The sequence below is a fragment of the Carcharodon carcharias genome, chromosome 4 (assembly GCF_017639515.1).
Source record: "Carcharodon carcharias isolate sCarCar2 chromosome 4, sCarCar2.pri, whole genome shotgun sequence".
Lineage (NCBI taxonomy): Eukaryota > Metazoa > Chordata > Chondrichthyes > Lamniformes > Lamnidae > Carcharodon > Carcharodon carcharias.
In genome coordinates this window covers 141,020,447-141,043,723 of record NC_054470.1, presented here as the reverse complement: position 1 = coordinate 141,043,723, position 23,277 = coordinate 141,020,447, and the positions used below count along the sequence as shown (strand labels likewise).

At 43.9% G+C, this 23,277-nt stretch overlaps 1 protein-coding gene across 1 annotated transcript in view; it reads left to right on the top strand.

Moving 5' to 3' along the window:
• Positions 1-23,277, top strand: part of adgrv1 (adhesion G protein-coupled receptor V1) — a 723,938-nt gene that overhangs the window by 458,774 nt on the left and 241,887 nt on the right. Inside the window, 1 exon segment of the mRNA XM_041185339.1 lies at positions 16,202-16,302. Within this exon segment, the coding sequence (XP_041041273.1) occupies positions 16,202-16,302 (101 nt within the window).

Sequence of the window (23,277 nt, the reverse complement as noted above, 5' to 3'; positions counted from 1 at the left end):
GCACAAGTTAGGAGCGTGATGGAATACTCCCCATTTGCCTGGATGAGTGCAGCTCCCACAGCACTCAAGAAGCTTGATGCCATCCAGGACAAAGCAGCCCGCTTGATTGGCACCTCATCCACAAACATTCACTCCCTCCACCACCGATGCACAGTAGCAGCAGTGTGTACCATCTACAAGATGTACTGTAGGAATTCACCAAGGATCCTTCAACAGCACCTTCCAAATCCACGGCCACTACCATTTAGAAGGACAAGGGAAGCAAACATATTGGAACACCACCACCAAGAAGTTCCCCTCCATGTCACTCACCGTCCTGACTTGGAAATATATCGTCATTCCTTCACTGTCGCTAGGTCAAAATCCTGGACCTCCCTTCCTAACAGCATTGTGAGTGTACCCACACCACATGGACTGCAGTAGTTCAAGAAGGCAGCTCCCCACCACCTTCTCAAGGGCAACTAGGGATGGGCAATAAATGCTGGCCCAGCTAGCGAAGCCCACATTCCGTGAATAAATAAAGGAAAAAATATGTCCTAGAGTCAACAAAGTGGCAGGCCATATTAGACTTAGTAGATGATCCAGATTTAGCTAACAGCCTAACAGCGTGTGAACATTTATCTAACAGCAACCCAAATATAATCAAGTTCAACGTCGTGTTTGAGAAGGAGAAATGCAAACCAGCCACTAAGATTCCATGTTTAAGTAAGACTGACTTCAATAGGATGAGACAGAGACTATCCACAGTAGACTGGGCAAACCTGTTAATGGTTAAAATGGCAGAAGATCAGTGAGCAATGTTCAAAAAAAACATCAGTGTGATACAGAACCAGCTTATAGCCTTGAGGGTCAAGAGCTTTACATGTCAAAAAAGGTAATGGATGACGAATGAGGTAAGGACTAACGAAAAAGCATATTAAAATGCAAATAATACCACAGATCAGACTGAATCAGAAAGATTCAGAGAACAGCAAAGGATAACAGATAGTAAAAACTACATAAAGGGAGTATGGAAAAAAAGGGATATCAAAATCAACACAAAAAATGTTACAATTATTAGGGAAACAAGTGTGGTCAGGAGCAATATGGGCCCCTTAAAAACTGATAATGGTGATATTGTCATTAAAAATAAGGAAATGGCTGACATGCTGAATAGTTATACATCAGTATTTACAGTAGAAGAAGAGGTCAGCAAGTCAGACATCCCAGTGAAACTAATATTCAATCACGGACATGAACTCACCAAAATTGACATAAGCAAAATAACAGTAATGAAGTAAATAATGGCACTTGTAGATTGACAAATCCCTAGGACCAGATGGTTTCCATCTCAGGGTTTTTAAGGAAGTATGTGAAAACATTGCAAATGTCTTAACTATAACCATGCAAAGTTCACTCAATCTGGAAATTTTGATTCCTTTAGATTGAAAAATTGTGCATGTTACTCCACTATTTAAGAGGGGTGACAGAGGGAAACCAGAGAATTATGAACCAATTAGTCTAACATCTGTTGTCAAGAAATTACTAGAGTCTATAATTAAAGATAGGATGACTGAACATCTTGAAAGTTTTCCTATGATCAGAGCGAGTGTGGATTTGACAAACTTTATTAATTTTTTTGAAGAGTTAAAGTAGTGGTAAGGGAAATGTCTTTTGGTGTAATTTATATGAATTTCCAAAAGGCATTTGATAAGGTGCATCAGAAGAGACTGATAGCTGAAGTTGAAGTTCATAGATTTGAAGGCAAACTACGCTTGGTTAGAAAATTAATTCAGCAGCATGAGATAGAAAATAGAGATAATGGGCAGATATTCTAATTGACAGAATGTGATTAGTGGTGGCCTACAAGGTCCTGCATTGGGCCCTCAATTATTTATCACATTTATTAATAACTTAGATGATGGGATGAAAAGCCATATATCTAGCTTTGCTAATGACACAAAGATGAGTGGCATTGTGGGCAGTGTAGATGGTAGCATAAGATTATAAGGAGGTATTGATAGATTAAGTGAATAGGCAAACTGTGACAAATATGAGGTAGTCCACTTGGGTCCTAAAAAGGATTGAATAAGGTACTTTCTAAATGGTGAAAAATTAGACACAATGCAGGTCCAAAGGGACTTGGGAGGGTGCAGATACATAGGGCAGAATTTTCCATTTGGCATGCAGGGGCGTGCCCAACACGCCAGAACGCAAAATGATGCGCGATGACATCGGGTGTGCGTCCCAATGTCATCATGGTGTCTTGCAGTATTTTGTTTGGTGGGTGCAAGCTGGAGTCGGCTGCGCGCCTGCCAATAATTGAAAGGTTTATTAAGGCCATTAACGTACTAATTAACTCCAAATTTACGCTGCCCATCCAACTTAACAGTTGGTGGGCAGGCGGAAAGGCCAAGCAGCCTATACATTTTTTAGGAAACCTCATGCACGAGCGGGATGAGGTTTCCTAAAGCTAATAATGATTATATAAAAACTTTTCCTGAACAATAAAAACATGTCCCATCTCAAGTGTGACACAGTCGCATTAAATTTTTATTGTATGTTTTTTCAAAGCGCTTCAATCTCCCTGAGGCACGGAGCTGTGCATGCACAAAGGACGCTGGTCCTGACTCTTCCCCCCACCCACACAGGTAGCGCTTACGCTCATGTATTACGTTGGGTGGGCCTTAATTGGCCCGCCTGCGTAAAATGGCAGTGCAGAGCCAATCGCAGGTGGTGGCCCGATTCCTGCCCGCTCCCACCAAGCCCACCCAACGAATGGAAAATCCTGGCCTTAAGTTACTAAAATGCCATGAAAATTTTTTAAAAATAATCAGAAAGGTGAATGAAATGCTGGCCATTATGCCTAGAGGATTAGAATGCAAGGGGTTAGAAGTCAGGTTTCAGCTGTACAAAGCCCTGATTGATGTGAATAGTTCTAGGCATCACACCTCTGAAAGAATATATTGGCCTTGGGGGGAATGCAGTATAGCTTTATCAGAATGATATCTGAACCCCAAGCATTAAATTGTGAGGAGAAAATATACAAATTAGGATTGTATTCCCTGGAAATTTGAAGGTTAATGGGCAATTTGATCGAGGTTTTCAAGAAATTAAGGGATAGGGTAGATAGTCTAGGACGGGGGCGGAATTGTCTAAAAATTACAACCTCCTTTCAGGAGTAAAATTAAGAAGCACTTTTATACACAAAGTGTGAAAGAAGTTTGGAACTCTTCCGCAAACAGCAATTAATGTTTAATCAATTACTAGTACATAAAAACTTGTTCATTTTAAATTTGAGTTTGAGAGATCTTTGTTAACCACCGGTATTATCGGATATGGGGCAAAGGCAACTATACAAAGTTATGCTGGAGATCATCCATGACCTGATTGAATACTGGAGCAGGCTGAGGAAGCTAATTGGTCTCCTGTTCCTATCTCCCTATGTTCATAAATCACTGCTGCTGATTGATAGACATTTATATTGTGAGGCCAGAAATGCCTGGAGGTACATGCACCTAATTTCATTTGGTTTCAATAATAAATTCTAAGGCAACCAGGGGTTTCTTGCCTTCTGACCAATGTTCCTTTTAGGCCATGTGGCTGTGCTGCAGCCTGGAAATTACCACAAGTCCTTCCCTTTAAGATACTGTGCATGTGTGGCCAAGAAGAAAAATGTAAAGGTAATGCACACTTAAATGAATAGGCCATGCACAAAATCAAAATGAAAAGGGACGTTGCTCCCATTCCCTGTCATGATATCGCTTTAGGAGTGGGGTTGATGGTGTGCATGGTGGACCTCCCACATGTGCTGCCAGTTCTGCCTAACTGATGACCAGTGGTAAGCATGGCTGCAAGAAGTCATAAGTGGTTTTTGCAATAGTGTATCTAACAGAAATTGATTGACATTGGCAAAGCAGCACATCATCAATGGAACAGTCGCCAGGGCAAATTGTGAAACTGGCTCGGAATTGTGAAGACGCCGCTTGGAATTTCTGCTCCCACCACAGAACAGTGGAAGAGGATTAAACATTTGGCTGTATTAAAAGCCACAGAGCGGGTGAGGAGGAGGAAAACACTATGGCCCTATTGTTGACTTTGACTTTTTGTTCTGTGATGCGGAACAGATTCGAATATGGCGTGGTGGGAGACATGGCCACATAATTTATCAACAATGCTTCGAGGACAGACCAAATTAGTAACTGGTCTGTTGAGCATACTTCAGATTCCTACAATATAAAGCGGTTGAATTCCTGAGGGGCTGCTTTGGATCATCTACAGTAACATTTCTTTAAGATCCACAGAAACACTGGAGAAATAGGACTTCTTTAAATGACATAATGTCGTTTCTTTAGAGTTTCCATGGATCTTCTGCCAAAGTTATGGTAAATTATTGGGAAAGCTTTGCAGAAAAGTATTATTTCTACATCTGAACTAAGATTCAAATATTCAGCGTAGTAGCTCTTTGTTGATATGCTGTATATGATGTTGTATGATGGCTGTGTGACAGGTTTGCAGGTTTAAACTGGAGGTTGTTTGTAAAACTGCTACAATTACCATCAAATTTCATCAATAAATACCAAATTTCTTCTGTAAAGTATATATATAACTTAATGAGAGTTGAGAAGTACTTTAAGCCTCAAGTACTTCTGTAACACCAGTTAGGACTTTCTTGTATCCCCTCTTGCATCACCACTGTAACTTCACCTGAAAGGCAGACAAAACCATGGTTACACTAAGTGGGGCTTCTCAGTTCTTCCAGCAAAGTTGCGCAAAGGAGCAGGTGCAATGCCAAAGAAATTTCTGGCCTTAAATTTTCCTACCTAGTTGCTGTGAGTTTGTAATATGAAGTTAATTCTTTAAAAAAATTAATTTGTTATGAGCAACATTCTCAATGATACAATGACTTTACTATCAAAATTTCCAACCCCATAATTGACTGGTATGAGTGTTGCATGTCCTTGTATCACTCCAGTAAGGGCAGCCAAATAATTTGCTTGATTAATTTGACCTACAGGGAAATATTTACAATGTGGCCACTATTGTGACATCACAATAGCTGCTGTGTTTCCATCATTATTACCTTCCAACAGTATTGGCACATTCACTGTAAGAAGATTAGAATGTAGATCAGTACAAGTACAAAAGCCTGTGATGTGATTATTGATATTAAGGAATCTTTGTCATGAACTACTTTTCATTCTAACTCAGCGTTTAACCTTCTACCAAAAGTCATCAATTCCCCCAGAATTGGACTGTCTGACATTGCTTATACCATTACCAGCTGTTTTCGTTCAAACTCCCCTCTCATTCTTCGTTGACTTAATATCGATTGAACCCAGATGGGAAAATTTCAGAGACACAGGCCGCAAATTTCAGCTCTATAACATCACTGGTTTTGGTTCAATGGGAACTTAGAGATCAAGAAAATGGCGCGAGATTGGCAACTGACTTTTGGTGCAGGCCATGCTGATCACCACCTTAGAAAGGGTTATAATACGGGCAGCTCTTGCTTGCAGTGGAAGCAATTAAAATAGGCAGATCATAATGCCGGTCAACATCTAATATTGATCTGGTACCTGATCTGCCATTTTGGATCGGGAAACATCCTCTCTTAAACATGCATAGCTCACCATGCGTCCAGTTGCATAAGGGACCATGCCATTCCTGGATGAGGGAACCGCGCCACCCCCCCCACCCCGCCCATCTACTTGGGTGACTGAAAAGTATCAGTTTGAAGCTTTCACGTGACGTGCATTGGACTTTCTTATGCTACTACAGAGTGAGTAAAAGTACTATGCATTTGTGAAGCTCACACAAGTTCTTGGAGTGAGATGGGAGTGATAGTGATCAATTCTAAAGGGTTGAGTGAATTTTTAAGGCCCCTGAGCAGAAAGCTTGTCCTCACTCATGGGAGCCATAGTCGCAGTCTCTCTTGGGCTGCAGCATGTCAAGGAGGTGAGAGTGACTGCCCTTGATATCAAGGCTGCACTTGACCAAATATGGCATCAAGGAGCCCTAGCAAAACTGGAGTCAGTGAGATCAGGGTAAGAACTCTCCACTGGTTGGAGTCATATCTAGCACAAAGGAAGGTGGTTGTGGCTGTTGAACGTCAATCATCTCAGTCCCAGGACATCATTACAGGAGTTCCTCAGGTAATGTCCTAGGTCCAACCATCTTCAGCTGCTTCAGCAATGACATTCCCTCCATCATAATGTCAGAAGTGAGGATGTTTGCTGATGATTGCACAATGTTCAGCACCATTCGCGACTCCTCAGATACTGAAGCAGTCCATGTCCTTATGTAGCAAGACCTGGACAACATTCAGGTTTGGGCTTATAAGTGGCAAGTGACATTCATGCCACACAAGTGTCAGGCAATGACCATCTCCAGCAATATGGAATCTAACCATCTCCTCTTGACACTCAGTGGGCAGGATTTCCTGGTTGGCAAGCAGTGGGGGGCAGCACCCGCATGCTGACGCGTAAAATGATACGGGATGACATCGGGCGGAATTCCTGATGTCACCCCGCGTCATTTCAATTTTCAGGTCGGCGGGGGCTTAGCCGAATCAGCTGTGCACCTGCCGACCTGTCAATGGGTTGTTGAGGCCATTGACAAAGTAATTAAGCTAATTAAAGGACCTGCCTGTCTAACCTTAAGGCTGGCAGGCAGGCTGGTAGCCCCGGCGGGCTTCAGAGAAAGCATGAAACCTCATCCATGGGCAGGATGAGGTTTCATGTAGGTTTCTAAAAATTTAATAAAAGTTCAACTAAAAGTGATGGACATGTCCCAACTCATGTGAGACACTTAGCATCAGGGAGATGAATGCACTCATTCGTGCGCATGTGCAGAAGAGCGCACTCCCGACTTAGGGAATCACTCCCGCTCGCAACTGGAATGTTGGCCTTTATTTCAAAGGGAATGGAGTATAAAAATAGGGAAGTCTTGCTAAAATTATACAAGGCACTAGTTAGACCACACCTAGAACACTGTGAACAATTTTGGTCCCCTTATCTAAGGAAAGATATACTGGCATTAGAGGCAGTCCAGAGAAGATCCACTAGGTTGATCCCAGGTATGGAGGGATTTTCTTATGAGGAGAGGTTGAGTAGATTAAGCCTGTACTCAATGGAATTTAGAAAAATGAGAGGCGATCTTATTGAAACATGTAAGATTCTTAGGGGGCTTGACAGGGTGGATGCTGAGACGTTGTTTCCCCTTCTGGGAGAGCTTAAGACCAGAGGCCATAATCTCAGAGTAAGGAGGCACCCATTTAAAACAGAGATGAGGAGGAATTTCTTCTCTCAGAGGGTAGTTAATCTGTGGAATTCAGTACTGCAGAGGGCTGTAGAGGCTGGGTCATTAAGTGTATTCAAGGCTGTGATAGACAGATTTTTAATTAGTAAGGGAATCAAGGGTTATGGGGAAAAGCAGGAAAGTGGAGTTGAGGATTATCAGATCAGCCACGATCTCATTGAATGGCAGAGCAGACTCGATGAGCTGAATGGCCTATTTCTGCTCCTGCATCTTATGGCTACAAGAGCAGGTCAGAGACTGGGAATTCTGCAGTGAGTAACTCACCTCCTGACTCCCAAAGCCTGTCCAACATTTCCAAGGAACAAGTCAGGAGTGTGATGAAATTCTCTCCGCTTGCCTGGATGAGTGCAGTTCCAATAACACTCAAGAAGGTCATTACCATCCTGCTCAAAGCAATCCGCTTGATTGGCACCCCATCCACCACCTTCAACATTCACTTCCTCCTCCACTGAAGCACAGTGGTAGCAGTGTATATCATCTACAAGATGCGCTTCAGCAACTCACCAATGCTCCTTCAACAACACCTTCCAAATCCGCAACTTCTATCACCAAGAAGGACATGGCCACCACTACCTGCAAGTTTCCCTTCAAGCCTCACATCACCCAGACTTGGAACTATATCACCATTCCTTTACTGTTGCTGGGTCAAAATCCTGCAACCCCCTAACAATGGTGGGTGTACTTACACCACATGAACTGCAGTGATTCAAGAAGGCGGCTCACCACCACGTTCTCAAGGACAATTAGGGATGGGCAATAAATGCCTAAACAATGCCCGCATCCTGTGAAAGAATAAAAATAAAGATGAAACACAGGCAGCAGAGAAGGAAAGTTGTGGATGAAGGGAGGAGAAGGACTCTCAACAAAAGACCATGGCCATCTAGGATCTTCAGAGAGCATCTCTATCTCCACCTCAACCAGGAGCAGTGTCTGAATTGGCTATGTTTCACAAAGAAGCTGGTTACTGAACTGTGTCACCTCCTCCCAGTGGACCTGCACCTGCAGCACAGGACAGGCACTGTGGCTGTTAAGATTAGCGTCACCCTCGATTTCTATGTCCCAGGATCCTTGCCAGCTGGAGCCAGCAACACTGCCAACATCTCTCTCTATCACTGCACCGGGGAGGCCATTGAAGCCCTATACCCAAGAAGGGGAGATTTTAGTATCTTTTCATGAAGCAGGTGCATGGCGTTGCCAGGGTAGCGGGATTCACAATGGTGCAGGACACTATAAACTGCAGCATGTGGCTCCATGCGCACCTCATATCAATGGGAAGATGTACCAGAAGCGTAAAGGGTTCCACTACTTCAGAGCGCATTTGGTATGGAGCCATGAGCAGAGCATCAGGTTAGTGAATGTCCACTATCCTAGCAGCAACCACAGTGTTTTTATCCTGTGCTAGTCAGCAGTTTCCATCATCTTTGAGTTATCACATCAAATCAATGGGTCGCCGCTTGGTGGCAAGGACTACATACGTTGCACATGACTCATGACTCTCCTCCACCACCCAAATACAAGTGGAAAATGCTCATACAACAAGAGCAATGCTTCCACCAGGAATGTCGTGGAATAAACCATCATTGTTTTCAGACTACTGTTCTTTCTGGATTGTTTGAGAAACACCTCAATACTCGTCAGAATGTCTCTGCAAATTTGAGGTTATGTGCCACATCCTTCACACCCTGCTAATCATGAGGGCCAGCCTTTGACACTAGGCCTTCGGCTAGCACCTCAGAAGATTAGAAAAAAAGAGGAAGGGCTGGCCATCATCACTATGAATGAGCTATCCGTGAGCTGCTTATCAAACTCTGGTTCCCCTGAAACCATCCCCAGATTACTGTCGTTCCACACTTCTCCATCTTTCTCTCTGCTACAGAGTATCACAGTGTCCTCTTCACCAAAACCCTGGAATTAAAAACAACTTTATCTAATAACACTTCCAATTCCAATAATACACACAAAAGTCAACTATTCCACCTCTAAGTCCGTTTTGTCTTGCCTTGTCTAGTGCTCCTGTGTACTAGTAGCTGCAGAATGGCTGATGGAAAGTTGTTGACTTTCATGAAGGTGAGGGGGAAGGGTGGCAGGGTGAGTGGGGGTGGTGCAGAGGAGACTGCAGACGGTCTTGCAGGATGCATTCAAGCAGCCCTGGGCCTTAAGGCCCTGGTTTTGGACTGCATCACCTCAACATGGGTAGCAATTGGCTGATAGGCAAATTTCTTCAAATGGTTGTAAAATAACCTCACTTTGGTCCTAAATTGGCTGACTCTTTAATCTGAGATTGTGACCCTTCCTCGGGACTCCACAGACAAGAGAAACATCCTCTAGCATCTCGTCAATCAAGCCTCAAAAGAATTTTATATGTTTCAATAAGATCAGCTCTCATTCTCAACTCTAGGAAATATAGACCTAGTCTATCAATGCCTCCTCATAGGATAATCCCCTCATCCCACGAGTACTCTCTCTAAGGTAAGTAGGTATTGTGTGCTAGTCCATAGGTAAGGAAATGCAAACATGCATACAGGTGTGATCTCACCAAAGTCTAATAAAATTTCTCAGTGACTGTTTCCGTCTCCGACTTACCCCACGTGGTTTTCAACTGAAATTCCATCCCTCTTGTTTTGAACCCACCCAGGATTACAGGTATCTCCGGGTCATAAAATGTTTCTTGGACTGCTGTTCCAGTCATATTCTGAGATCCACACTCAGTGCAATGCGCCGCCATATGAACATACTCGACCTCTCCCTCCAGCAGCACCGCTGCACCCTTTTTCAAAGCTGCGCGTGCCCCCAGTTTCATTTTATTCTTCGTCTCATCCAACGCCTCAACAAGAAACTTTTTCTCTTTCTCTCAGGTGCTAAGGAATGCAAGCTCCAACAACTCATCGACACCAACACCCATCTAGGACCCTCCACCCCTGCCTGTCCCTCCGTCCCCACCCCATCTTCCAATCCCAGCCCCAGCCGTGTATTCACTATACCCCCTGACCTTCCCCTCTCCGATGCTGAACGTTCAGTGCTCAGCAAAGGACTTAGTTTCATACCCTTACGCCCTCATCTCAATGAATTTCGGGCTCGGCATGATGCTGAACTCTTCTTCCGCCGTCTTCGTCTCCGTGCTCACTTCTTTGGGCAGGAGTCCTCTCCCCGTTCAACGGATCCTTTTACCCACCTCCAATATTCTCCCTCCACCTGCACTCCTCCCTCTGGATTCTTACCTTCTCTTGATCTTTTCATTGAGAACTGTCGGTGCGACATTAGTCATCTCAATTTCTCTGCTCCTCTCACCCATTCTAATCTGTCTCTCTCTGAACTTACTGCACTCCGTTCTCTCAGGTCCAACCCCAACATTGTCATCAAACCCGCTGACAAGGGTGGTGCTGTTGTTGTCTGGCGCACTGACCTCTACTTCATGGAGGTTGAGCGTCAACTCGCAGACACTTCCTCCTACCTCTCCCTGGACCATGACCCCACCACTGAACATCAAGCCATTGTTTCCAGGACTGTCACTGACCTCATCTCCTCTGGGGATCTTCCTCCCATAGCTTCCAACCTGATAGTCGCCCAACCTTGGACGGCCCGCTTCTACCTCCTATCCAAAATCCACAAACAGAACTGTCCCGGTAGACCGATCATGTCAGCTTGCTCCTGCCCCACAGAACTAATTTCTCATTATCTTGACTCCCGTCTCTCTCCCGTTGTCCAATCCCTTCCCACCTACATCCATGATTCCTCTGACACCTTACGTCATATCAACAATTTCCAGTTCCCTGGCCCCAACCGCTTCCTCTTCACCATGGACGTCCAATCCCTCTACACCTCCATCCCCCACCAGGATGGTCTGAGGGCCCATAGCTTCTTCCTCGAACATAGGCCCAAACAATCCCCATCCACCACTACTCTCCTCCGTTTGGCTGAACTTGTTCTCACACTGAACAATTTCTCCTTCAACTCCTCTCACTTCCTCCAAATAAAAGGTGTGGCTATGGGTACCCGCATGGGCCCCAGCTATGCCTGTCTCTTTATGGGGCATGTGGAACATTCCTTGTTCCAGTCCTACTCTGGCCCCCTTCCACAACTCTTTCTCCGATACATTGATGATTACTTCGGTGCTGCTTCATGCTCTCGTCTGGACTTGGAAAAATTTATTAATTTTGCTTCCAATCTTCACCCCTCCATCATTTTCACATGGTCCATCTCTGACATTTCCCTTCCCTTCCTTGACCTCTCTGTCTCAATCTCTGGTGATAGACTGTCCACCAATATCCATTACAAGCCTACCGACTTCCACAGCTACCTCAACTACAGCTCCTCACACCCCGCTTCCTGTAAGGACTCCATTCCATTTTCTCAGTTCCTTCATCTCCGTCGCATCTGTTCTGATGATGCCACCTTCAAAAACAGTTCCTCTGACATGTCCTCCTCCTTCCTTAATCGAGGTTTTCCACCCACGGTTGTTGACAGGGGCCTCAACCGTGTCTGGCCCATCTCCCGCGCATCCGCCCTCACGCCTTCTCCTCCCTCCCAGAAACATGATAGGGTCCCCCTTGACCTCACTTATCACCCCACCAGCCTCCGCATTCAAAGGATCATCTCCGCCATTTCTGCCAACTCCAGCATGATGCCACCACTAAACACATCTTCCCTTCACCCCCTCCCCACCCCACCGGCAGCATTCCGTAAGGATCGTTCCATCTGGGACACCCTGGTCCACTCCTCCATCACCCCCTACTCCTCAGCCCCCACCTATGGCACCTCCCCATGCCCACGCAAAAGATGCAACACCTGCCCCTTCACTTCCTCTCTCCTCACCGACCAAGGGCCCAAACACTCCTTTCAAGTAAAGCAGCATTTCACTTGCATTTCCCCCAACTTAGTCTACTGCATTCGTTGCTACAAATGCGGTTTCCTCTACATCGGAGAGACCAAACGTAAACTGGACGACTGCTTTGCAGAACACTTGCGGTCTGTCCGCAAGAATGACCCAAACCTCCCTGTCGCTTGCCATTTTAACACTCCACCCTGCTCTCTTGCCCACATGTCTGTCCTTGGTTTGCTGCATTGTTCCAGTGAAGCCCAACGCAAACTGGAGGAACAGCACCTCATCTTCCGACTAGGCACTTTACAGCCTTCCGGACTGAATATTGAATTCAACAACTTTAGATCTTGAACTTCCTCTTCCATCCCCACCCCCTTTCTGTTTCTTCCCCCTTCCTTTTGTTTTTTCCAATAATTTATATAGATTTTTCTTTTCCCACCTATTTCCATTATTTTTTAAATCTCTTATGCCCTGCTAGCCTTTCCACCCCACCCCCACTACAGCTGTACCTTGAGTGCCCTACCATCCATTCTTAATTAGCACATTCGTTTAGATAATATCACTACCTTCAACTCCTCTGTGTTCTTTTGTTCTTTTGTCTGTGACATCTTTTGATTATCTGCTCCTATCACTACTTGCTTGTCCCTACAACCACAACCCCGCCCCCCCCCCCGACTTCTCTCCCCCCCACCCCCCCACCTTAAACCAGCTTATATTTCACCCCTTTCCTAAGATTCACTCAGTTCTGTGGAAGGGTCATGAGGACTTGAAACGTCAACTCTTTTCTTCTCCGCCGATGCTGCCAGACCTGCTGAGTATTTCCAGGTAATTCTGTTTTTGTTTTGGATTTCCAGCATCTGTAGTTTTTTGTTTTTAATCTAATAAAATTGCTATAAGACTTCTTCATTCTTCACTCCGAACCATTTGTTATAAAGGCTAACACACTATTTGCTTTCACCTGCATGTTAATTTACTTTAATTTGCGCACAAGAACACCCAGGTCTCTGAATGCCACCATTTCCCAGTCTGTTTAAAAAGTATTTAGCTTTTTTATTTTGCACAACTTCACATTTCTCCAAATTATTTTGCAAACTTCACATTTCTCCAAATTACAGTATATTCCATCAACCATGTCCTTGCACTCTAACTTATTCTGTCTATATGTGTTTGCAGCCTCCTTGTGTCCTTCCACAGTTTACTTCCCCACCTAACTTTGTATCATTAACAAACATGAATACATTTCAAACAGTCCCTCATCCACTTCATTCACAAATATTGTAAATGGTGGAGGCCCAAGTGCTGACCTTTGTGATACCCCACCAGTTATAGTTTGTCAACCCAAAAATGACTGCTTATTTGGACTTTTTCTATCCATTAAACAATCCTCAATCCATTTTAATATAATACTCCAGATCCCATGAGCACAAATTTTATTTAATAGCCTCTTCTGTAGCACTTTATCGATGTTTTTCAAAAATCCAAATGCACGACATCCACTGGTTCTTTCTTATTCACCCTACTAGTTACAGTCCCTGGGCTGGCTAGCTGACAGGCAACTGCAGGGGCATAGGCAGAGTGGCAGAGGTGGGAGCACAAGTGCTGTCATCTGAGACAGGACAGCAGGTTCGTGCATCATGGAGTTACTGCCAGTCCCCTGGAGCGGCAGCTCAGACATCCTAGTTAATCTGCTAGAGCATAGATTGCTGGACTGCAATGAGATGCTGCAGGCCCCTTTGAGCGCTGATATCCACAGCTACATGAGTGAAGTGATTTCTCCTCATCTCGTAGATGTAAAATTGTAACATTGTATAATCGGGCAAAGTCAGCATGGTTTCGTCAAGGGGAGGTCATGCCTGACAAATCTGTTAGAATTCTTTGAGGAGGTAACGAGTAGGTTCGACAAAGGAGAGCCAATGGATGTTATCTACTTGGACTTCCAGGAGGCCTTTGACAAGGTGCTGCACAGGAGGCTGCTCAGTAAGATAAGAGCCCATGGTGTTAGAGGCAAGATACTAGCATGGATAGAAGATTGGCTGTCTGGCAGGAGGCAGAGAGTGGGGATAAGGGGGTCCTTCTCAGGATGGCAGCCTTGACTAGTGGAGTTCCGCAGGGGTCAGTGTTGGGACCGCAACTTTTCACTTTATGCATTAATGATCCATTTGAAGGAACTGAGGGCATCCTGACTAAGTTTGCAGATGATACAAAGATAGGTGGAGGGACAGGTAGTATTGAGGAGGCGGGGAGGCTGCAGAAGGATTTAGACAGGTTAGGAGAATGGGCAAAGAAGTGGCAGATAGAATACAATGCGGGGAAGTGTGAGGAAGATTAGAGGCAAAGACTATTTTCTATTTTCTAAATGGGGAGAGAATTCAGAAATCTGGAGTGCAAAGGGACTTGGGAGTCCTAGTCCAGATTCTCTTAAGGTTAACTTGCAGGTTGAGTCGGTAGATGGAAGGCAAATGCAATGTTGGCATTTATTTCGAGAGGACTAGAATAGAAAAGCAGGGATGTGCTGCTGAGGCTTTATAAGGCTGTGGTCAGACCACATTTAGAATATTGTGAGCAATTTTGGGCCCCGTTTCTCAGGAAGATGTGCTGGCCCTGGAGAGGGTCCAGAGGAGGTTCACGAGAACGATCCCAGGAATGAAAGGCTTAACATATGAGGAACATTTGAGGACTCTGGGTCTATACTCGATGGAGTTTAGAAAGATGAGGGGAGATCTGATTGAAACTTATAGAATCCTGAAAGGCCTGGATAGAGTGGACATGGTGAAGATGTTTCCGTTAGTAGGAGAGACTAGGACCCAAGGGCGCAGCCTCAGAGTAAAGGGAAGACCTTTTAGAATAGAGATGAGGAGTGGTGAATCTATGGAATTCATTGCCACAGAAGGCTGTGGAGACCAGGTCATTGAGTGTATTTAAGACCAAGATAGATAGGTTCTTGATTGGTAAGGGGATCAAAGGTTACGGGGAGAAGGCAGGAGAATAGGTTTGAGAAACCTATCAGCCATGATTGAATGGCAGAGCAGACTTGATGGGCCGAATGGCCTAATTTCTGCTCTTATGTCTTCTTATGGTCTTATGATCTCAGTCACAAGTGATTGGCTCCTTATCTTGAGACAATGCCCCTGTGTTTTAGATTCTCCAACCAGCAGAAACAATCTCTCAGGGTCCATCCTATCAAACCTTTTCAGAATTTTGCATGTTTCAGAGACAAGTTTCAGTAGACAGCCCTCGCTGCCCAGTAACCATCATTTAGTTTGCCATGGTGGCTCAAATGCAAATTGAACAGCAGAGTCTTATAGAATGAATGCATCATGACTGTGGTCAGGATACTAGTCATTGACTTGCGTGATTCACTGCCAAAGGTTGCACACCAGCTGGATTTTGAGGGAATGGAATCCCTTTTGGTTCTGGTGGAGTCAACAAGCAGCACGCCTAAGGTGATGTGTGTGCAGTCAATGGCTCACTGCATTAAGGGGAAGCCTGCAATCCTGGTGAAGCCACATGCTTGCTCCACCTGGTATACACTGGCATGAAAAAATTAAAGGTAATCAGCTGTCTTGAAATACAGAGGCTCAGTTACATCCCTTGCGTAATAGTGGTAGTGAACTATAAAATGTTGCAAATACCTCCTCCTCCAATCTGGAAGGATCCAGATGCATAGAAGTTTTCAGTCAGCTTCAGTGCACAGGCAATGTGGTCCTTCCCATGATCTGAGATTGAAGTTGTCACTGCAGTAAATGGCAGATTTCAATGAGAGTATCCTCATGCATGGTTCCTCACTGAGATTCAGGTAGGACAATTGTTCCCTGAACATAATAGATGGACAAGGCCTCATGCTAAGAACCCTTACCCCCTTCCTCGCCTTCCTCTTCCTCTAGCAGCTTGTCCTGCTTAATTGTGTTGCCTCTGCTGATTCTCGCAGTTATTTTGTATTCCAAGGGGAATCCTTACTGCTACTTTCATATCTAGATGTGACTGGTTTGTGCAGAAGCCATGAAATCAGGAAACAGACACAGTGTCATGCTCGATGTACAATACAAAACCCTTTCTAACATCACCTATGGTCTGTGCCTACAGGTTTTGCCCTGGCTATTTTGTGTCATTTGCTCTGCTCAAGATTCTCCATGTTTGCAGCCAAACTTCTCATGCATATGATGGTTGCCTGCCTAGGAACTCAGGTAATGTTTAACAGAACTGTGTTGATTGAGATTTAACAATGTGTTGTACTGTGCTATGAAGTGATCATTAACCCCTGTCTTATGTTGTTTATAATATAGTGATTTTATTTGTAAGTTTTATTGCACAGCTGTACATGACACTTGAGAGAAAAAAGTGGGTTTCTCTTTCAGATTGTTTTTGGTTAACACCTGCACTACTATTTATTACAGATACTCATTCAGGAACAAAATTGCTGCCCTAAAAACCATGACTAATAGTCCAGGAGCAGAGCCATTAGAAATCTTCATTTTTTTCAGTACATATTAAGGATTTTAATATTTAAGTGAAAGTACTTTTTTTAAAATTCATGATGAGTAAACATATGTGTACTTTTCATTCATGGGATGTGGGCATCGCTGGCCAAACCAGAATTTATTGCCCAACCCTTATTGCCCTTGAGAAGATGGTGGCGAGCTGCCATGTTGAACCGCTGTAGCCCATATGATGCTTGTACACCCACAGTGCTGTTAGGGAAGGAGTTCCAGAATTTTAACCCAGCAGCAGTGAATGAACAGCAATATATTTCCAAATCAGACTGGTCTGTGTGTTGGAGGGGAACTTCCAGGTGGTGGTGTTCCGATGTGTCTGTTGCCCTTGCCCTTCTATGTAGTGGACTTGCAAGGTGCTGCCTAAGGAGCCTTGGTGAGTTCCTGCAGTGCATGTTGTTGATGGTACACATTGCTGCCACTATATGTCAGTGGTGGAGGGAGTGAATGTTTAAATTGGTGGATAGGGTGCCAGTCAAGCTGGCTGCTTTCTTCTGGATGGTGTTGAGCTTCTTGAGTGCTGTTGGAGCTTTATTCATCCAGGCAACTGGAGAGTGTTTCATCACACTCCTGACTTGTGTCTTGTAGATAGTGAACAGGCTTTGGGAAGTCAGGGGGTGATGATATATTTACCGCAGGATTCCAAGCCTATTCTCATAGCCACATTATTTGTATAGCCCCCAGGATGTGATAGACGATTCAGCAATGGAAATGCCATTGAATGTCATGTGGAGATTGTTAGATTCTGTCTTGCTGGACATGGTCATTGCCTGGTACTTGTGTGGCGTGAACGTTACCTGCCACTTGTCAGCCCAAGGATATTGTCCAAGTTTTGCTGTATTTGGACATGCCCTGCTTCAGTATCTGAGGAGTTGTGAATGGTGTTGAACATTGTGGAATCATCAGCGAACATCCCGACTTCTGACCTTATGATAGAAGAAAGGTCATTGATGAAGCAGCTGAAGATATTGGTCCTAGGGCACTACCCTGAGGAACATTTGCAGTGATATCCTGGATCTGAGATTGACCTCCAACAACCACAACCATCTTCCTTTGTGCTAGGTATGACTCCAACCAGAAGAGAGATTACCCCTGATTCCTACTAACTCCAGTTTTGCTAGGGGTCCATGATGCCACACTCAGTCAAATGCTGCCTTGATGTCAACGGCGATCACTGTCACCTTGCCTCGGAAGATCAGCTCTTTTGTCCATGTTTGAACCATGTTTGTAATGAGGTCAGGAGCTGAGTGATCCTGACGGAAACCAAACTGAACATCACTGAGCAGGATATTGCTAAGCAAGTGCTACTTGATAGCACTGTTGATGACCCCCTCCATCACTTTACTGATGATCAAGAGTAGACTGATGGGGCAGTAATTAGCTGGGTTGGATTTGTCCTTCTTGCGTACAGGATATACCTGGGCAGTTTCCCACATAGCTGGGTAGATGCCTGTGTTGTAGCTGTACTGGAACAACTTGGCTGGCATGCAGCAAGTTCTGGAGCACAAGTCTTCAGTACTATTGCTGGAATATTTCCAGCCCCATAGCCTTTGCACTAAACAGTGTCTTCACTGTTTCTTAATATCGTGTGCAGTGAATCGAAGTGGCTGAAGACTGGCTGTGATGCTGGGGACCTCTGGAGGAGGCTGAGATGGATCACCACTCAGCACTTCTGGCTAAAGATTGTTGCAACTGCTTCAGCCTTTTTTTTTTACACTGATGTGCTGGGCTCCCCCATGATTGAGGATATTTGTGGAGCTTCCTCCTCCAGTGAGTTGTTTGGGGTCCACCACCATTCACGACTGGATATGGCAGGACTGCAGAGTTTAGATCTGATCCATTGGTTGTGTTATCACTTAGCTCTGCCTATTGCTTGCAGCTTATGCTGTTTGGCATGTAAGTAGTCCCGTGGTGTAGCTTTACCAGGTTTACACCTCATTTTTAGGTATGCCTGATGCTGCTCCTGGCAAGCCCACCTGTGCTCTTCATTGAATCAGGGTTAATCCCCTGACTTTGTAGTAATTGTAAAGTTGAGGATATGCCTGGCCATGAGGTTACAGTTGTGGTTGAGTACAATTCTGCTGCTGCTGATGACCCACAGTGCCTCATGGTTGCCCAGTCTTGAGTTCTAGATCTGTTCGAAATCTATCCCATCTAGCACAGCGGTAGTGCCACACAACACGATGGAGGTTATCTTCAATGTGAAAACAGGACTTTGTCTCCACAAGAACTGTGCGGTGGTCACTCCTACCGATACTGTCATGGACAGGTGCATTTGCGGCAGCAAGATGAGGATGAGGTCAAGTATGTTGGTTTCCTCCTGTTGGTTCCCTCACCACCTGCTGCAGACCCAGCCTAGCCGCTATGTCCTTTAGGACTTGGCCAGCTTGGTCTGTGGTGGTGCTTATGAGCTACTTTTGGTGGTGGAAATAGAATTCCCCCACCCAGAGAACATACTGCACCCATGCTACCCTCAGTGCTTCCTCCAGGTATTGTTCAACATGGAGGAGTACTGAATCATCAGCTGACGGAGGGCAGTAGGTGGTAATCAATAGGAGGCTTCCTTGCCCATGTTTAAATTGATGCCATGAGACTTCATGGGGTCTAGAGTTGATGTTGAGGACGCTCAGTGCAACTCCCTCCTGACTGTATACCACTGTGCCACCACTTCTGCTGGTTCTGTCCTGCCGGTGGGACAGGACATACCCAGGGATGGTGATGGTGGTGTCTGAGACATTATTTGCAAGACATGATTCCATGAGGATGACTATGTCAGGCTGTCGCTTGACTAATCTGTGAGACAGCTCTCCCAATTTTGGCACAAGCCCCCAGGTATTAGTAGGGAGGACTTTGCAGGGTCGACAGGGTTGAGTTTGTCATTGCTGTTTCCGGTGCCGAGATTGATGCCAGCTAGTCCATCCAGTTTCATTCTTTATCCCATTTTCTGTAGTTTTCTGGTGAGATTCAAACCCAGGTCCCCAAAGCATTACCCTGGGTCTCTGGGTTACTAGTCCAGTGACAAAACCACTACACCACCACCTCCCATCATGTGGAGTGAGGCATGATCAAAGCCTACTATAAAGTCCTTTCCATTTACAGTCTGTGGATACAGCTTTTGAATTATCTTCTCTGCTCAAGGTTCTCCATGTTTGCAGCTGAACATCTCATGCACATGATCGGAAACATAAAGAAAAGCTAAAACTAAAGGCACTATATTTGAATGTGTGAAGTATTCACATCAAAATAGATGAATTGCACAGATTGAAATTTGTGAGTTTGATCAAACATTATGCAAACATGGTTGCAAGGTGAATAAGGTCAGGATTTGAATATTCTAGGATATTTAACTTTTAGAAGAGATAGGTAAAATGGAAAAAAGAGGATTTGTTTCATTAATAATAAAGAATGGGATAAAGACAATTGAGGAAATGGTCTTAGCTCAGAATATCAAATTGGAGTGGAGTTAAGAAACAAAAATAATTGGTGGGAGTATTTATTGGCCCCCTAAGAATAATTGTGGTATCCAGGAGAGTATAAATCAAGAAATTAGAATTGTATAATAAGAGTAATACAGTAAACATGGGGACCTTTATTTTTTGTATATATTGGGTGAACTAAATTTGCAGTAACATTGTGAAGGACAAGTTTGTGGAATGCATTCAATATGGTTTGCTTGATGAGTATGTCAAAGAATCAACTCAGATACAGTCTGTTTTATTTCTGGCCTTATGCAATGAGACATGGTTCCTTAGTTACATTGTAGCAAAAGAGCCTCTTAGGAAGAGTTACTGTAGTGGAGAGAGTAGCATGGTGGTAATGTCACTGGGCTATGATTCCAGAGGCCCGGTAATGCTCTAGGCATATGGTTTCAAATCCCACTATGGCAGTTGGTGGAATTTAAATTCAATTTTAAAAGAACTGGAATTGAAAGCTAGTCTCAGTAATTGTGACCATGGAACTATCATTGATTGTCGTAAAAACCCATCCGGTTCACTAATGTCCTTTAGTGAAGGAAATCGGCCTCCTTATCTGGTCTGGTCTACATGTGATTCCAGATCCACAGCAAAGTGGTTGACACTTAACTGTCCCCTGATATGGCGTTGAAAGGGATGGGCAAGAAATGCTGGCATTGCCAGTGGTGCCCACAACCCATGAAAGAATAACTACAAAAATGATTGAATTTTACATTGAGTTTCAGACTGATTTAATAAACAACAACAACTTGTATTTATTTAGCATCTTAAATATAACAACATGGTCCTGACGCATTTGAGAAGGGCGTTATAATGCAAAGCTACACACCATGCCACATAGAGTGATATTAAGGCAGGTGGGCAGAGGTTTAGTCAAAGTGGTAGGTTTTAATGGGTATCTTTAAAGAGAAAGCTGAAGTAACGAGGAATAGAGGCTTGGAGAGGAAACTTGAGAGCTTAGGGTTAGGCAGCCGAAGGCACAGCCACCAATTATAGAGCAATTAAAATTGTGGATGCTGAAGAAGCCAGATTTAGAGGAGCACATATCTTGAAGCATTGTGGACCTGAGTGAGATTTCAAAAATAGGGAGAGACAAGCCAAGGAGGGATTTAAAAACAGAGATGGGAATTTTAAAACTGAGGTGTTGCTTGACTGGGTGCCAATGTAGGTCAGCAAACACAGAGGTGGTGGATGATTGGGGCTTGATGCAATTAAGCACAAAGGCAGCAGCATTTTGGATGATCTCAAGTTTGCGGAAGGTGAAATGTGGGATATCAGCAGGAGCGCATTTGAATAGTCAAGTATAGCCTTTAAGAGATGCAGTCTAGCTTTATGTAGCACAAGTTAACTTCAGTTGGTTCCCATCATGCACAAGCTTGCCTGCAGAGGTAAACCACCACGCAACATTGGGTTTAGTACTGTGCTGCACACCACAATCATGGAAATGAGTAGGCAGTGGGAGGACTGTCTGCTGCCTTGACATGTTGATCGTGCATGAGATATTTGTGCATCCCACTAGCGGAAATCTGGGCCTAAGAGTGAAAAAGTCTAACTGTAATTTGCATATGATCTTTATGAGACCACACCTGAAATATTGTGTGCGATTTGGTTTCCTGACCTAAAGAAGGGTACGCTTGCCTTAGAGGGAATGCAACAAAGGTTAATTAACCTTAATCCTGGGATGAGGGGATTGTCCTATGAGGAGAGATTGAGTAGAATAGGCCTGTGTTCCCTAGATTTTAGAAGAATGCTACCTTATCTTATTGAAACATATAAGATTTTTAAGAGGCTTAACAGGCTATATGTTGGGAGGATGTTTCCCTGGCTGGAGAGCTTGGGACTAGGGGTCATAATCCCAGAATAAAGGATGAACCATTTCGGACTGAGATGAGCACTCATAGGCTTGTGAACCTTTGGAATTCTCTGCCTCAGAGAACTGGGGTGCTCTGTACTCATTGAGTGTATTCAAGTTAGAGATGGAGAGATCTTTGGACACTAAGGGAAGCAAGGAATATGGGGATAATGTGGGAAAGTGTCATTGAGGTAGAAAATCAGCCATAATCTTATTGAATGACAGTGCAGACTTAGAAAAGATTCATGAGAATGTATCAAGGGATAAGGAACTTCAGTTACATTGATATATTTACAGAAGCTGGAGCTGTTTTCCTTGCAGAAGAGAAGTTTAAGACAAGATTTAATAGAGGTGTTCAAAGTCATGAGGGGTCCAGAGTATTGGGGGAAAACTCTTCTGTTGGTGGAAGGATCGAGAACCAGAGGGCACCAATTTAAAGTGATTGACAAAAGAAGCAACAGTGATATGAGGAAAAAGGATCTTATGCAGCGAGTGATTAGTGTCATGAAAATAGAATAATTCTCAAAATATTATTGTGATTTATTGTAAAAGTAGGTTAATAGTGGGGTTTGGATACTTTTTGTGCATGTGTGTGTGTGTGTGTTGTGTAATTTAATTGAGTTGGAGACAGCTGGTCTGGAGGCTTTGGCTCATCAAAAGAAGCTAGGTTTGAAATGCTAAATACATAAACATGGCTGAAGTCTTGGAATGTAAAGTGAGGAGAATTTGCATTTTTAGTTAAATCAGGGCACTTTGAATTTCAAAGAAACAGTAGGATGTTTACACCAGAAGCTAGGCCAAGCAGTGTGTTTATTTTTCCCAAAGGTTACTGATAATTTTAGCACTATGAAAAGATTTATATTATGAGAAAGGTAAAGATCCAAAGGCATGTGGGAACAATGGAATTTATATTAAAAGGGAGAAACATGTATAAAGGAGAATGAGGCTATGTGTCATGGAAGGCATTGTAAGATCTAACGTGAGTGTGAGAAGCCTCCAGTATTTGTGCATTAAGCCTGCTGCCTACAGAAATCAAAGATGAGAAAAGCCACTTTGAATTCTACTGTCCAGGATATTGTGTTGACTTGTCTGGATGTGTTTAAAATCTATTTTTTTTACCCTTGCCTTAATGAGGGTGTAACTCGAAGCCAGATTAATTAGGGGTTTTAGAATTATTATAGTAATAATATGTAGACTTATATATGTGCTTGAAATCTTTTCTTTCGTTAATAAATGTTTAACTTCGTTTTTAAAAAATCTCTGAAGTCTTGGTGGACTTATTACTTCTGAATTCAGGGCACGCATCTCAAAATAAATACAAATTGCAAAACCGTCTTGATCGCG